General features: G+C 36.6%; 1 protein-coding gene across 2 annotated transcripts; it reads right to left on the reverse strand.

Moving 5' to 3' along the window:
• Nucleotides 1-411: 411 nt before the first annotated feature.
• LOC308690562 (putative global transcription activator SNF2L2) lies at nt 412-7,096 on the reverse strand. Of its 2 annotated transcripts, none has more exons than XM_081365108.1 (6): nt 6,634-7,096; nt 4,121-4,350; nt 3,857-3,962; nt 3,380-3,481; nt 2,616-2,748; nt 412-1,373 (listed from the first exon to the last, which is right to left on the reverse strand). In XM_081365108.1, the coding sequence occupies exons 1-6, from the start codon at nt 6,715-6,717 to the stop codon at nt 1,231-1,233; spliced, it is 798 nt and encodes a 265-aa protein (XP_081221234.1). In that variant the 5' UTR covers nt 6,718-7,096; the 3' UTR covers nt 412-1,230. The 2 variants fall into 2 exon arrangements, with proteins under 2 accessions (XP_081221234.1, XP_081221235.1); XM_081365109.1 differs by lacking the exon at nt 6,634-7,096 and adding an exon at nt 6,160-6,271.
• Nucleotides 7,097-13,290: the final 6,194 nt, after the last annotated feature.

The following is a 13,290-nucleotide window of genomic DNA, read 5'->3' on the forward strand; positions in this document are numbered from 1 at the left end:
TAAATGTATGCTATTTGAGTTCACATTGTGATGCTTGAGTTATGTTTGTGCTTTATGAATGAGATCATGGTTATATCTGTGGAAAAGGAGGGTATGTTGTGTAGATTTTTGCAGAAATCAAGAAATGTGTGTGAAAACAGTTGAAATGAATTAAACCTTTTGAGAAATGTGTCTTTGTTTTGAGAACTGAATGAATGGTTTGGGAAACTGTGCCAACTGAATCAGTTATAGTGTGTTAGCAATCGAGAAAAACTGTTAGAAAGCCAGATTACTAACAGGAACTCGTAGCGTATTGTTGTACTGCTTAAAGTTCACAGTTTATAAAACCTGCTTTGAAGAATCCGAAGTCTGCCGTAAAACAGCTTTTGATTACCGACAAAGCAAGAGAAGAAATTGAACCTCGTTAGGCCTGTGGTTTCATAAAAATGTTTATTTCAAGATGATGTCTCAAACCTTTTTGCCCTTTAACATCATATAAACCACATACATTTTCATGTCAGAATCTGTCCACAAACACACAACTCTGCCATCCATCATAAACTGAACACACAAGCGTTTATCATCAATAGGTGCCTCTCTTTGAGGGCAGTATCTGATCTGTCACCAAAGAATACATTGCCATTATGCCCCAAGGTCCTCTATGTACAGATAGTTACGATCCTGTGAAAACTTAAGAGAGATAAAGAGCTGCTGGATAAAAAAAATCGTAACTTTTTTTTTCTCAAAGATGTTGACAGGTAATGAAAGAAAGGGAAACGTACAAAGAGATGATGACCAAGTTCTCATAGTCACAAAAACCACAGATTAAAAATTCTCTGAAACAGAGACATAATAGCTTGCAAATTTAGCACAGCTTATCGCATCTTAAAAGATTGAATGTTTTTTTTTTTTTTTTTAATGATCATACAATATCATACCACCATTTCCCATCCTTGGGGGGAAAAAGAATGTTTTTTTATCATGATTTATCTATTTTGGGTTTATGATTTATTTACATTATATAAATGCATGAAAACAATGCCAATTTTAAATGCATCACTGCAGAAGCACTGCAATACTAATGTTGTTTTTAGAATAAAAAGGGTTTTATAAAGGTGTTGAAAGCAACCAATATAATGAGAGATCAAATTTGGAGCAAATCCTTGAGCGAAACATCAAGGAAAATTGGACTGAAATGGCCACACAATGTTCTTAAAATGGCATACAATATATGAGGCTGTCATTTGGGGTCTAATTCAATAGTCCTCTTGTGTTATTCTCACATTCTTGGCCAATGTCTTCATCACTGTTTGTGACCATCTCCTTTGGGCTGGAATTACTAGGATTGGTTTTATTTTTCTCCTTTTTTTTGTCCAGCTTGGGATTTGACGTCTCTGAAACAGAAGCATTTAAGACAAAAACATTTTTACTTACATGATACCTTAAACACTTTATCCTTAAAGGAACCATATGTAAGAAATGTATTTCAATTAATCATAAAATGGCCCTGATATGTCACTAGACATTAAGAAATCATGTTCATTTCAAATACTTATATCACTGACAACAGTAGTCCGGCCAGGATATTGTCATTAGAGTTCTCAACGGGTCGGGTCGGCCCGACAAACCCGACGGGACCCGCGGGTTCGGGTCGAAAATATAATCAAATGACTCGGGTCGGGTCGGACCTCGGGCTTAATCTTTTCCGCTCAGTAAAAAAACAAAAAACAAACATTTATTAATCATCGCTGCTGTTCACCGTAAAGAAAGTCTGGCTGCTGCGTGTAACGTGCATCATGGAGAGGGGCGGGGGCAGACCTGACGCCGCTGCGTGCACGCCTTTAGCCTGGAGAAGATGATGGAGTTGGTGAGAAGTAAACTTGCCGCAGGTGAATTCACCGTCGCTACTACAGCCTATTTATATATTTAAAGTTTATTGTTTCAGTTGTTTGTATTGTTAAAAGGCGTGAACATTAAAGGTTGATTTGAATTCCCATCTGCTGGTCATGATAATACGTGTATGAGAGAAAAAAAAATCCGACGCGGCATCGGGCCGCGGGCCGGGTTCGGGCAGATAATTCATGTTTATGTGTCGGGTTACATCGGGTCCGGGCTTTAAAAGCCACGGGTCGGGTCGGGTTGTAATTTTCAGGCCCGTTGAGAACTCTAATTGTCATTTAAAAAGTGAAGTTGCAGCCCTCAACTGATGTTGATGTTGTCATGTTGTGTTTTGGCCTGATGCTCCACCCTCCACCTATCTACCAATCACAAAGTCAGTAGTGTTTCGGCATCCGGGTTGCCAGCTCTGCTCTAGTTCCCACAGCTGCAGCTAGAAACGTTCCTGCTGGATCCTGCAGCCTATCTGGCAACCTCGAGTCAGGGGGAGGGGGAGGGGATACACCGCTCTACAGTCATTTGAAAGTGATTGCAGTACCAGTTTTGGCCACAATCTTGCATACGGTTCCTTTAATAATTTGAGTGATTTTGATTCAGAGTCGTAAAGAGAGACTATTTCAAGCATTTATGTTTTTTTGGTTTGCACTGATTATCATCTATTTGCACCCGTCAGAATTCAACATATTTTAATAAGCATTTTATCTCAATCTGGACAAGGCAAAGCATGCGTTTTGAATTACCCTCTAGATTAAAATGATGGCCACCAATTGCTTCACTGCTTCCGACAGCATCATTGTCTTCCTCACTGAGTTCCACTATTCGCTGTCTTGCACTTTCAAAAACAGACTTCAAAACAATGGAGTCTTCAAAGATCTAAGATATAGAGAGACATTTAACGATCTCGATACAATTCATCCGCTATATTCACTGATAGAAACAGTTTTTTGCCTTGCAAAAATATTCAGACCCATTTATCACACCTGTTAACTGCTAAAGTAATTGTTTTAATGTTTAATGTGAATATTGACAGCTAAAAAAGTGTTAAAGCGATAGTTCACCCAAAAATTCTGTCATCATTTACTCCCCTTCAAGTTATTCCAAACCTGTATACATTTCTTTGTTCTGTTGAACACAAAGGAAGATATTTTAAAGAAAGTTTGTAACCAGGCCACTTTGGGGCACCATTGACTTCCATTGAAAAAAAAATACTATGGAAGTCAACTGTTCCCACATTCTTTAAAATATCTTTCTTTGTGTTCAACAGAACAAAGAAATGTATACAGGTTTGGAACATAGATAGGTCAAAAGGTCATAGATACAGTAAATAATACATCTGTGTAAACTTCTGCTACATGAAAATACCAATGTGGTATTTTTAATCAAGTGAGAACATTTCAGGGTATAAATACTATTGCAATGCAGAGAAAATTCTAAAGATTTTGAAATGTTTTTAGAAAGTATTTTTAAAGGTTGAATGACCCAAGAACATGTTCTTCAGGCACACCTGAGATCCTTCCAGATTAAACGTCTGAGCGTTGTGACACATCTGCATGATATCCTTTTCCAGGTCTGCAATGCTCCTGTATTTGTGATTACGCACTCTCTCCTGCATTTAAACAAAACCAGGATCAATTCAAAGGAATTAGTTTAAGAGAGCAGAAGACAGAAACAAAAGTCATTCATAAATTTCCTGCTTTATCCATTTCAATGCAAACACCTACGGAACATTTAAAGTAATGACAAATTATTATTTTATTTTTTATCGAACCTGTAAAAATTCTGCCTCCTGCATATCACTCTAAAACCCAATCAGCAAAAACACACAACCTGTGTGACAGAAGCAAAATCAATGTGTTTCTTAATCTGAAAGAGGTGTCAGTGTGGAGATGAGAATGGGAAAAAGTGAAGAATGGTCTGGTGGAAAAGGGAGTGATGGAAGCAGAAGGTGAGATTTGTGTAATTGGTAACGATTCAAGTTCACCCTGATCCTCCTGAAGTCGACTGGCTTGCGGATGAGCTCGTAATACTCTGGCACCTCTTTTCTTGACGGCAGCTGGACAAAACCTTTACTGATCTGTCGGCCCAACCTGTATAACGGAGGTGTATTCAAGAAAAGGCACAAAAAAAGACCTGTTACGCATCATCGTACGCATCAACGCATTATCGTCAAGTTGTAGCGTCATGATTTATTTGTCATGAAATAAAAACAGAACAACCGATTAAGTCTGTGTGTTTAAGTACTGACGTGTCCTTGTAGTTGATGACCATGTCTACGATGGTGTTCATCTGTTTTGTGAGCTTGGGAGGGTTGGGGGGCAGCTTCTCGGCAGGAGGGCGGCCCCGTCGCTTTTTTACTTTCTCCACCACCTCCTGACCAGTCTCAGAGCCCTGGTTGCCTTGTTGATCGCTTTTTCGTTTCTTCAAGTTGCTTTCCTCCTCCATAACCTCAGACACTCCGTTTTGGATAGCCTGAGACTGAGGAGAAGACATGATCCATGGGAACACTGATGAGCACTACTGGGTGTGACAGAAATAGGGATTTGGACATGAACTAGAACTGAAAAGTATCCTCACTATGCACATTCTAAGATCAAAAATAAAATAATACCTTTAACTAAGAATTGTCTTGGTTCTCTTCAATAACCTGCTTAATGTTAGCCAGTTAACAAAAAAAGAGAAGTGATTTTTGGTTAAATTTTCTTTTAGATAAGGTTAACTTTATAAGTATGAACTAATAATGAATAATTAGTGGATTTAATAATCTAGGTGACTGTTAACTTACTGTTCATTGTAAATTCATGTTCTTCCATAATACATTTAATAAAGATGTATAAATTATGTATAAATGAACCAAAATTAATAAATAAAATGGCTGTTCATTCATGGTACCTAATGCATTAACAAATGCAAAGTAAATAGCTACTGAGTTACAGTTTAGGACATGATTTCTAAAATAGAGGATATAATGCATGTAAGGGACATTATTGTGCAAATTTTTATTAAATGCATGGCGCATGTGAATTTGCAACTACAGTTACAGTATATTCTTAAGACATATGGAGGGATTAATAATCATGGCAGAAGTTCATTTTAATTCCGTGTTTGGTTAGCTTTGTGCCATCAACATTATGCCATGGATTGCCACTAATAACACAGTTGAAAGATTTTCTGGCAATTCATGCACTATGAACATGTAGAAGTTTGCAGGAGTTAGGATATTTGCATTGGTGCATTTTAAACACTCTTAAAAATAGTTTCCAAAGGGGATTTTTGTTTTTTATTTATTTATATTTGCAGCGAATACCATAGATTAACTATTTTTGGTTAACCAAAAAAGTTTTCAGAACATGTTAATAATCTAAATAACCTTTTGTGTAATGGAAAGGTTCAATGTTAAAAGCTTCATCACTGAACCACAGCTGTGAATAAAATAATCTTTATTTTTAAGAGTGAATAATAATCAAACCAAGATAGTTCACATTAAATAACTAATCAGTTTAAATTAAACTTTCTGGCCTTTCATCCGACCACTTCCAGGTCCAAATTGACACAGATCATCATTATCTTGGCTGTACGTCTCACCAGGCAAGATGCCTTCAATCTTCAGTCCCCTCTAACCTCCTTTTAAATTTGATAAAGCATCACTTAGTTAGCAATATATTACGAGTTCTGTACAGCACACGGGTTTTGGGGGAGGCAAGAGATGCTGGTACACTGAACTTCACTCCCATTGTGAATGAAATGATTGAGGTGTACGACAATGCCCATCTCCGCCTGACATCACTTCACCATACACAGCGTCCAGTGAACGTGTTCCAGTAAACACGAGACGAGGCTCCACGCCGCCGCTTATGAACATGCACACGCCTCACGTGTGAGAATAAGCAAAAGCATAATTCACTGTGTGTGTGTGTGCGTGCGTGCGCGCGCGCTGCCGAGTCTGTGTTTTACACAAAGGCAATTAAAGTGTAGTGATATTCCTGCCGTAGCAAGTGCTGGCGCAGAGAGCATATGAGAGGGATGAAAATATGAATTCTGAGTATGACGCTATGCGGGCAGCGCCATCCATTGATGTCTACATCAAACACACACGCACACAGAACGCTCTCAAATACTTAAAATGCAAAGAAAGCAGACAAAACAATACGCAAATGTACTAAAGTGAGAGAACAGCCCCTCACAGTACGCGAGCATTTCATGCAAACATCCTCAACACGGGCGTAAGAGAAATGTGAAAGCGCGAGAGCGCAGAGAAACACACGGAAAGCATTTATTCACACGTACCCCAGGGGACCATGTGGAAGGAAGGAGGCCTAATAATCAACAGCATAATAATGGAATGCAGAATGCACACACACACACGCTTGCATGCACAGGCGCACAACTGAACCGCTGCACACAAAACATGCAGGGTGTTTGCAAAAAGCACATTCAGAAAAGTCTCTATTTGGTGCAACATGCAAAAAAAAAAAAAAAACCTTGTTACACTACACAAGCCTGTTCCCATAACCTCTAGAAAGAAAAAAAGAGGTGTCAGGACGCACACAACCGATTTGTCAGGGCAATGTTTTCCTTCAGCAGACACAGATCACACCTACACACACACACACACATTCTCTCTCTCACTTTCTGTCTGTGTGCCCATGTGCTGAAGCCTGGTGTGATTGTGTGCTCTATGCAGGAGAGAGAGCAAGTGAGAAGGAGAGAGAGAGAGGGTGAGAGAGTGAGTGAGAGAGAGAAAGCAAGAGGGCGATTTACCTGACTGTGGTCTCCAGGCTGGCTCCAGTCTGGAGGAGAGAGAATTAGCAAACCAGCATTGCAGCGCGCAGCCAGTCTCTTCATCAGCTGATCACTCAAAACGCACAGCCCAAAAGGGGGGCGAAAAGCGCCCAGCTTTTCATACACAAATCAATTGCCGTTAGGATGTTGAGAGAGAGGGAGAGAGAGAGAGAGCAGAAAGAAAGAGAGAGAGAGAAAGCAGAACTGCGAGAAGCCTTTCTGTTAGTTTGTCCCCGTGGAAAGGCCTGCAGCTCGTTTTCCTCTCTCTCTCCCCCCGCTCTCTCTCTCCTTTTCTCTCTCACTCACTGCATGTTTTAATATCGACTGTCGCAATCTGGTTTCTTTTCCTTTTTTCCTTTTCCCCTCTCCCTTTCTTTTATGCTCTTGTTCAGTCTTTTTTAAACGCCCCTCTGTTAAAAGAACCGGGCTCCATTTTTATGCTGTATGCAGATGGTTTTTTGCAAGCTTTTCTGACATCTTGTGAGGATTCCAGGGTAGTTAATATTGTGTTGCACACACTCTCAAACACACACACACACACACACACACACACACACACACACACACACACACACACACACACACACACTGGCTAATGGCATGTTTGTATCTGCGTCTGGTAGCTTTTAAAACATAAAAGAGCATAGAGATTCTGGTGAAATCATTTGGGGCTATAAATATTACCAGATAGTCTAAAACATAAAAGTTTCTGTCTGCTTCCCATTGAGAATTGAGACATTTAACTTATAAATTAGCTTCACATTGAGCTCAAAGTCATGCCCTACACTTAATTATTTGTATGCTGTATTATTGTAGGGGGTCAGCAGTGTCATATATAGAATTCTATTCTTGGTCAAATATGATCGGTTGATGTCAGACCTGAGAGGTGTAATGCTGTGCCTGAATTGGGACGGGTGTGAAAATGTGCTGAAAGGAGATGTTATGCATTTTTATTCACTCAAGTCTGTTTATTAATAACTAAATAAATAATAAGCAGTAGATAATTGAAAAAGACAAAACAGACCTTGAGATAAAGCTGATAAATTTGTGTCAGGGTCACATACACCAATAAAAAAAACTGATCACGTGTTTTGCATATTTCTACTAGAAATGAATCTTAACAGTATAGTATAACCGCAAATAAACTTTTTACAAGTATAGGTTATAATAGTAAGTAATATCCACTCTACATAATGTCATGTGCTATTTTGTAAACTGATTTTAAATTTATTATGAAAGTTCAGTTTAAAAAAATTGCCAACCTTTCCTATGAGGTGACATTGCCATCTGCCATCGGAGATCCCTGTATGGAGTCATATTCCTGCTTTTACTATTCTCCATCATTTTCATGAATGAAATGTGCCTCTCAAGTGTCCGTTTAAAATAAGATGCAGTTTTAAGATGCAACATTGTTCATGTATATTTGCCATGGCAACAGTTTCATTATAGAAGCCATTGTTTAATTAATCAAATAAGTTTATCACATGTAATCAAATATCTGACAAGCTTCTGAGAAGTATTTAAATGCTGTTTGACCATGGAAGAGCAGATCATTAGTGTGCTGTGGTATGATTACATGCTGTCATAATTTTACATTTCATATGCATGTTTTGCTATCAGGTCGACAAGGGCATTTCGGTAAAACATCTCAGGCGGTTACTATGGCAACACCACGTTTTACTGGCTGCAGACCGCACTGAGCTGTAATGCTATAGCATTTCATCACAAAACACAGACACACACTTTGTCGTACAGACACACTGAGCTGAACATTCTCAAACACAATGAGCCACTGAGCTACATAAAAATGAGCTAAAATCCACTAAAATGACCTAAAATAAGAGATGCAATGAAGTTAATGTAATTACATGCATGCATCTACAGTATATAAGTGATGTATCCTGCGTCTGTACTCCGACACAAAAACATGCATGTAAGACGTCATGTCACACAAAAGACAAAAAAGTAATCTTCTAACCTAACCTCAATTAATGCAGCCTTCTAAATTCATTTCTCACCACAAGATATTGTTTGCTGTCTTTTATCTGACAGCCATCTATTTTCCCTTTCAGTACAGCTGAACTGATTCTACATAACAAGCATTGAATATCATTTGTTATGCTCTCCTTATTCTTAAAGAAAAGTGGCCTTCATTTTGTGAAAAAATCTCTTTTATCATGTTAACAATTGCAAACATGATTGTCTAACCTAAAAAATGGGTGCAGACTGTCATTATGCAGCAGAACGCATTAATATCACATAGGATTTCATCTGAAAGATTAGTTCACACAATAATGAATAAAAAAAATCTTTCATCAGTTACTCACCTCATGTGGTTTCAAACCTGTAAGACTTTTTTTTCTGTGGAGCACAAAATAATTTGTTTTGAAAAATGTACTGGAGAATGCAGTTACAATGAATGGGGAATTAATCCTTCAAGCTACCATCTATCTATCTATCTATCTATCTATCTATCTATCTATCTATCTATCTATCTATCTATCTATCTATCTATCTATCTATCTATCTATCTATCTATCTATATAGGTAAAGTTCGGTTTGCGATTAACCTCTCCAAAGATGTGGTATGCGGGGTTAAAAAGAGTAGATCAGTCTAATGGCATAGGTTCACATTCACATCCAGACCAGTTTCTATAAAAAGCATTCTAAGCAACTGTATCAGTGTCTGGTGTGGGAGCTGCTCCCCTGTGAGCAGACACTAGCAGAGGCTGGTAAAATTAGCTCATCACCGGCTGTGCTAAGAAGGCCAGGTGTGTTTTCAAAAGTCACATGTCCTGTTCTTCGATCTACATTTTTTATTTTCATTTTCATTATAGTCAAGTCAAGTCACCTTCATTTATAGGCTAGCGCTTTTAACAATTCAGATGCTTCAAAAGCATGCTACAGTGATAATAGGAAATGAATGCAACTTATTGTTTTGGCTGTGGGCTACAGCAGCAGAAGAAAGTCATTGTCCAGCTTAAGTACGTTTTTAAACCAGCGGCGGTTTCTTCATTAGGGCGATCGGGCGACGCACCACCTAAGTGTGAAAGGGACTTTCTATCACTATCTCATTCAACCACAGAGTTACGCTAGCAGTCACTCACTGTTGTTCTGCCTCTGGATATAGTCCAATCAGCGCCGAGTCACGTTCTGTGGAGTACCGCCTCTTTTTGGGCGATTTCACTCTGGCTGAGAATCGCCCAGAGTCTTCCCATAGACTTACATTCAAAGATTTTTTTTTTCGAACTGCAGGCACTGCAATGCATTCTCTATGGGTTCCGGGAGGGCTCGCACTAACGTGCTTTCGTCATCATACGTAACCTTAAACTTGTGCAGCGATTGGTGGAAACAAATGTACCTCTATTAGTATTTAGCCATAAGCTGAAGTGACATCCAATAATTTCCTCAGTGCATAACTTACATTTCACGGACATATTCTCCATCTGTAAATGTTAGAAAGTCCAGTTTGCCGTCATGAGTGGGCGAGCTTTCTGCAAGCTATACTTCCGTGAACGAGCGCCCCCGCGTGCATGCGCGCCGAACAGACGGAGCGCAATAGAATAGTCTGAGCGCAATTATTCTGACTAATATACATTAGCACTAAATTATAAATATATTTAGCTAAAACATTTGTTGTTGAATATTTGTTGTTGTTGTTGGTGAACATAAATGTGCTAGATAATTTCAAACCTACCTGTGTATTTTTATGATATTAGCTTTTTTTTTTTTTGGTTTAGAAAATTTAACTACTTCTTTAAAAAACATTATTTTGTTTTTAGATTGTAATGTTGCAATGTTAGAATGTAATGTGATTCATTTGACCCCTTTTTTGGATAGACTGCAGATAGACAGCAAGGTTGCACTATGTTTGTTTTTATAACCTTCAATATAAACATTGTTTGTAGGACAATATCGATCAGGATATTAAATATTAAAAAAAAAAATACAGGTTTTTTTTTATTCAAATAGAAAAATAATAATTAAATACTCAGATTATACCATTTATGCCATTTAGCCCAAAAATTCAGATTTATTTGGCAATTGGCTATTTCCCAACCCTACCGGCTGAAGTTTTAGCTAAACTTTAGGCTTATGATAGCTACATTATTATCACTGTTAAATTGTTATTTAACAATAAGCCTACATTCAGTCCTGAATTAAAAATTCAGTTTGTTGTGCCCCCCCAAAAAATTTTAGCACCAGCCGCCACTGTTTTAAACGATTCATTTCCGTTGTAATCATTGGTTATTAACTTTGGGGCCGCTTACACAACAGCGTTTTCAATTGAAAACAGAAAACTTTTAATGCGTTTTGGACGTTTATTTACACGACAACGGCGTTTTGGTGACCTGAGAACTTTGTTTTAAACACGGCAGGCGTAACCGTAGCAAAAGTTATGCGTTTTAAAACGAAAACGCACTAGTGTAAACGTAGCAGCTAGTTCTTTCACAGTCTGCTCGGTAAGTTGGAACCCAATGCTCTCGAGCCAAAAAATGTGGTTTCAGTGAGTAGCCTACATATGGCTCGACGGTAGGAAAAATAAACCAATTTTTACAACGTTTTTTTTTTCTGTTTCTGCATTAATCAAAGTGTGTCGATTGGATTAAAAATCAACGTATCACATTTTAAATTGATGCCTGTTTGTCATGTATAGGCTAATAGCTACACCGACCAAACGTCTTCTGACATAAGTTCAAATTTCATTGGACAATGTGAAGTGGAATGGTGATTGGTGACATAAAATTACTTTATTATATTACTATTTTTGGTAATTATGCAGCAATAGTAGGCCTATATATATAATAGTATGTAGGCCTACAGTACCGGTCAAAAAATCTGGAGACATTACTATTTAAAAAAAAAAAGTTTTTAAAGAAGTATGCTCATAAAGTCTGCATTTATTTGATCAAAAATAGCCTACAGAAAAAAAAATTACAATGTAAAATAATGGTTTTCTTTTTTTAATATACTTTACAATATAATTTATTTCTGTGATGCAAAGCTGAATTTTCATCAGCCATTACTCCAGTTTTCAGTGTCACATGATCCTTCAAAAATCATTCTAATATGCTGATTTATTATCAATGTTATAAACAGTTATGCTGCTCAATATATATCTATATATATATATATATATATATATATTGGAACCTGTGATACTTTTTTCAGGATTCATTGTTGAATAAAAAATGTAAAAGAACATAATTTAATTCAAATGGAAATTATTCTTTAAGTCTTTACAATCACTTTTTATCAATTTAGCACATCCTTGCTGAATATAATTAGCCTATTCATTTCTTTCAAAAAAGAAAAGAAAAAGAAAATTACCCCAAACTTTTGAACAGTATATATATATATATATATTGATACAAAATATTTATATTTTAAATAAACGCTGTTCTTTTTTTAAAAGTTTTTATTCATCAAAGAATCCTGAAAAAAGTATTAAAGGTAAAAAGAAAGAAAATCATAATTTTAAATAATAATATATCACAATATTACAGTTTTTTTATGTATTAATCAAATAAATGTATGCTTGATGAGCAAAAGATACTTCTTTCAAAAGCATTAAAAATAGTAATGTGTCCAAACATTGACCGGTACCAATACTTACTTTGACCGGTAGGCTACACAATATATAGGCCTATATATGGGCCATTCCACCGAATGGGTGACATTTGCTTGTTGTAACTCTTAAAAATTAAACTTAATTTTTTGATTTTTTTCAACACTGAATCTAATACTCAAATATTTACCTATTCAAAATGTGTATTGGTCAATCTCAGGCTACTTTATTTAATTTTTTACAAGGTTTCTAAGCAGAAGATGGATGCATGTTTTCACAGTCCTGTTACCGAAACTCATGTGACATTTAAAAAGCATGTTTAAAAGCATGTCAATTATTCCTTTGTTTTCCCCACAAGAAAGTGTTTATTTTAAAGATATTGTTGGTTATATGTTCAAATAACTGATATTTGTGACAAAAAAAATCACTATATTAAGGCAAAGTGTATTTTAATAAAAAACACAAAGCCATTTTTTCATTTTAAAGAAGACCGAAGCCTCAAGTTTATAATTTTTTTTTTATAATTTAATTTATTAAACAATTGTATAAATGATGGACCAAACAAAACTGATAAAAAAAGTGGTTTAACTTTATTTTTTTAGAAAATAAATAAATAATAGTAACAGGAATGAACACTTGGTAACAGGAATGAACTATTTCATAACAGGAATGAGGAACAGGTAACAGGAATGAGTGTCCATATGTGTGTGCACGAGAGAGAGTGTACATGACTGTGTGTGCATTAGATTTCTATGTTGAAGTGATGTACTATATGCTAGTAGTACTTCACAGCAAAGGAGGTGGAAAGAGAAATAAAATTTACAGTATTAAATCATCAAAACAGAGGACTCTACTCACTCCTGTTACGTTAACTCACTCCTGTTATTTTTTCATATAAGTAACAGGACTGAAAGTAACAGGATTGAGTTTTTAAGCAAAAAGTTCTCAAATACATGACATATGGCCACATAGCATACATGCTAATAGCATGAGGACACTGAGCAAATTCTAGTAACTTAACAAAAGTTAATATCTTTAAAATAAACAAATACATTCTAAGAAATTAT

The sequence above is a fragment of the Scardinius erythrophthalmus genome (assembly GCF_964197995.2).
Source record: "Scardinius erythrophthalmus genome assembly, chromosome: 5".
Taxonomy (NCBI): domain Eukaryota; kingdom Metazoa; phylum Chordata; class Actinopteri; order Cypriniformes; family Leuciscidae; genus Scardinius; species Scardinius erythrophthalmus.

Excerpts from the sequence above, each read along its gene's own strand:
- LOC308690562 (XM_081365108.1), bottom strand. The coding sequence starts at position 6,717 with ATGAAGAGACTGGCTGCGCGCTGCAATGCTGGTTTGCTAATTCTCTCT. Across the intron at positions 3,482-3,856 it reads TCGACTTCAGGAGGATCAGG|GAGAGAGTGCGTAATCACAA; the intron begins GTGAACTTGAAT and ends GTTTAAATGCAG. Across the intron at positions 1,374-2,615 it reads CCATCATTTTAATCTAGAGG|AGACGTCAAATCCCAAGCTG; the intron begins GTAATTCAAAAC and ends CTTCTGTTTCAG.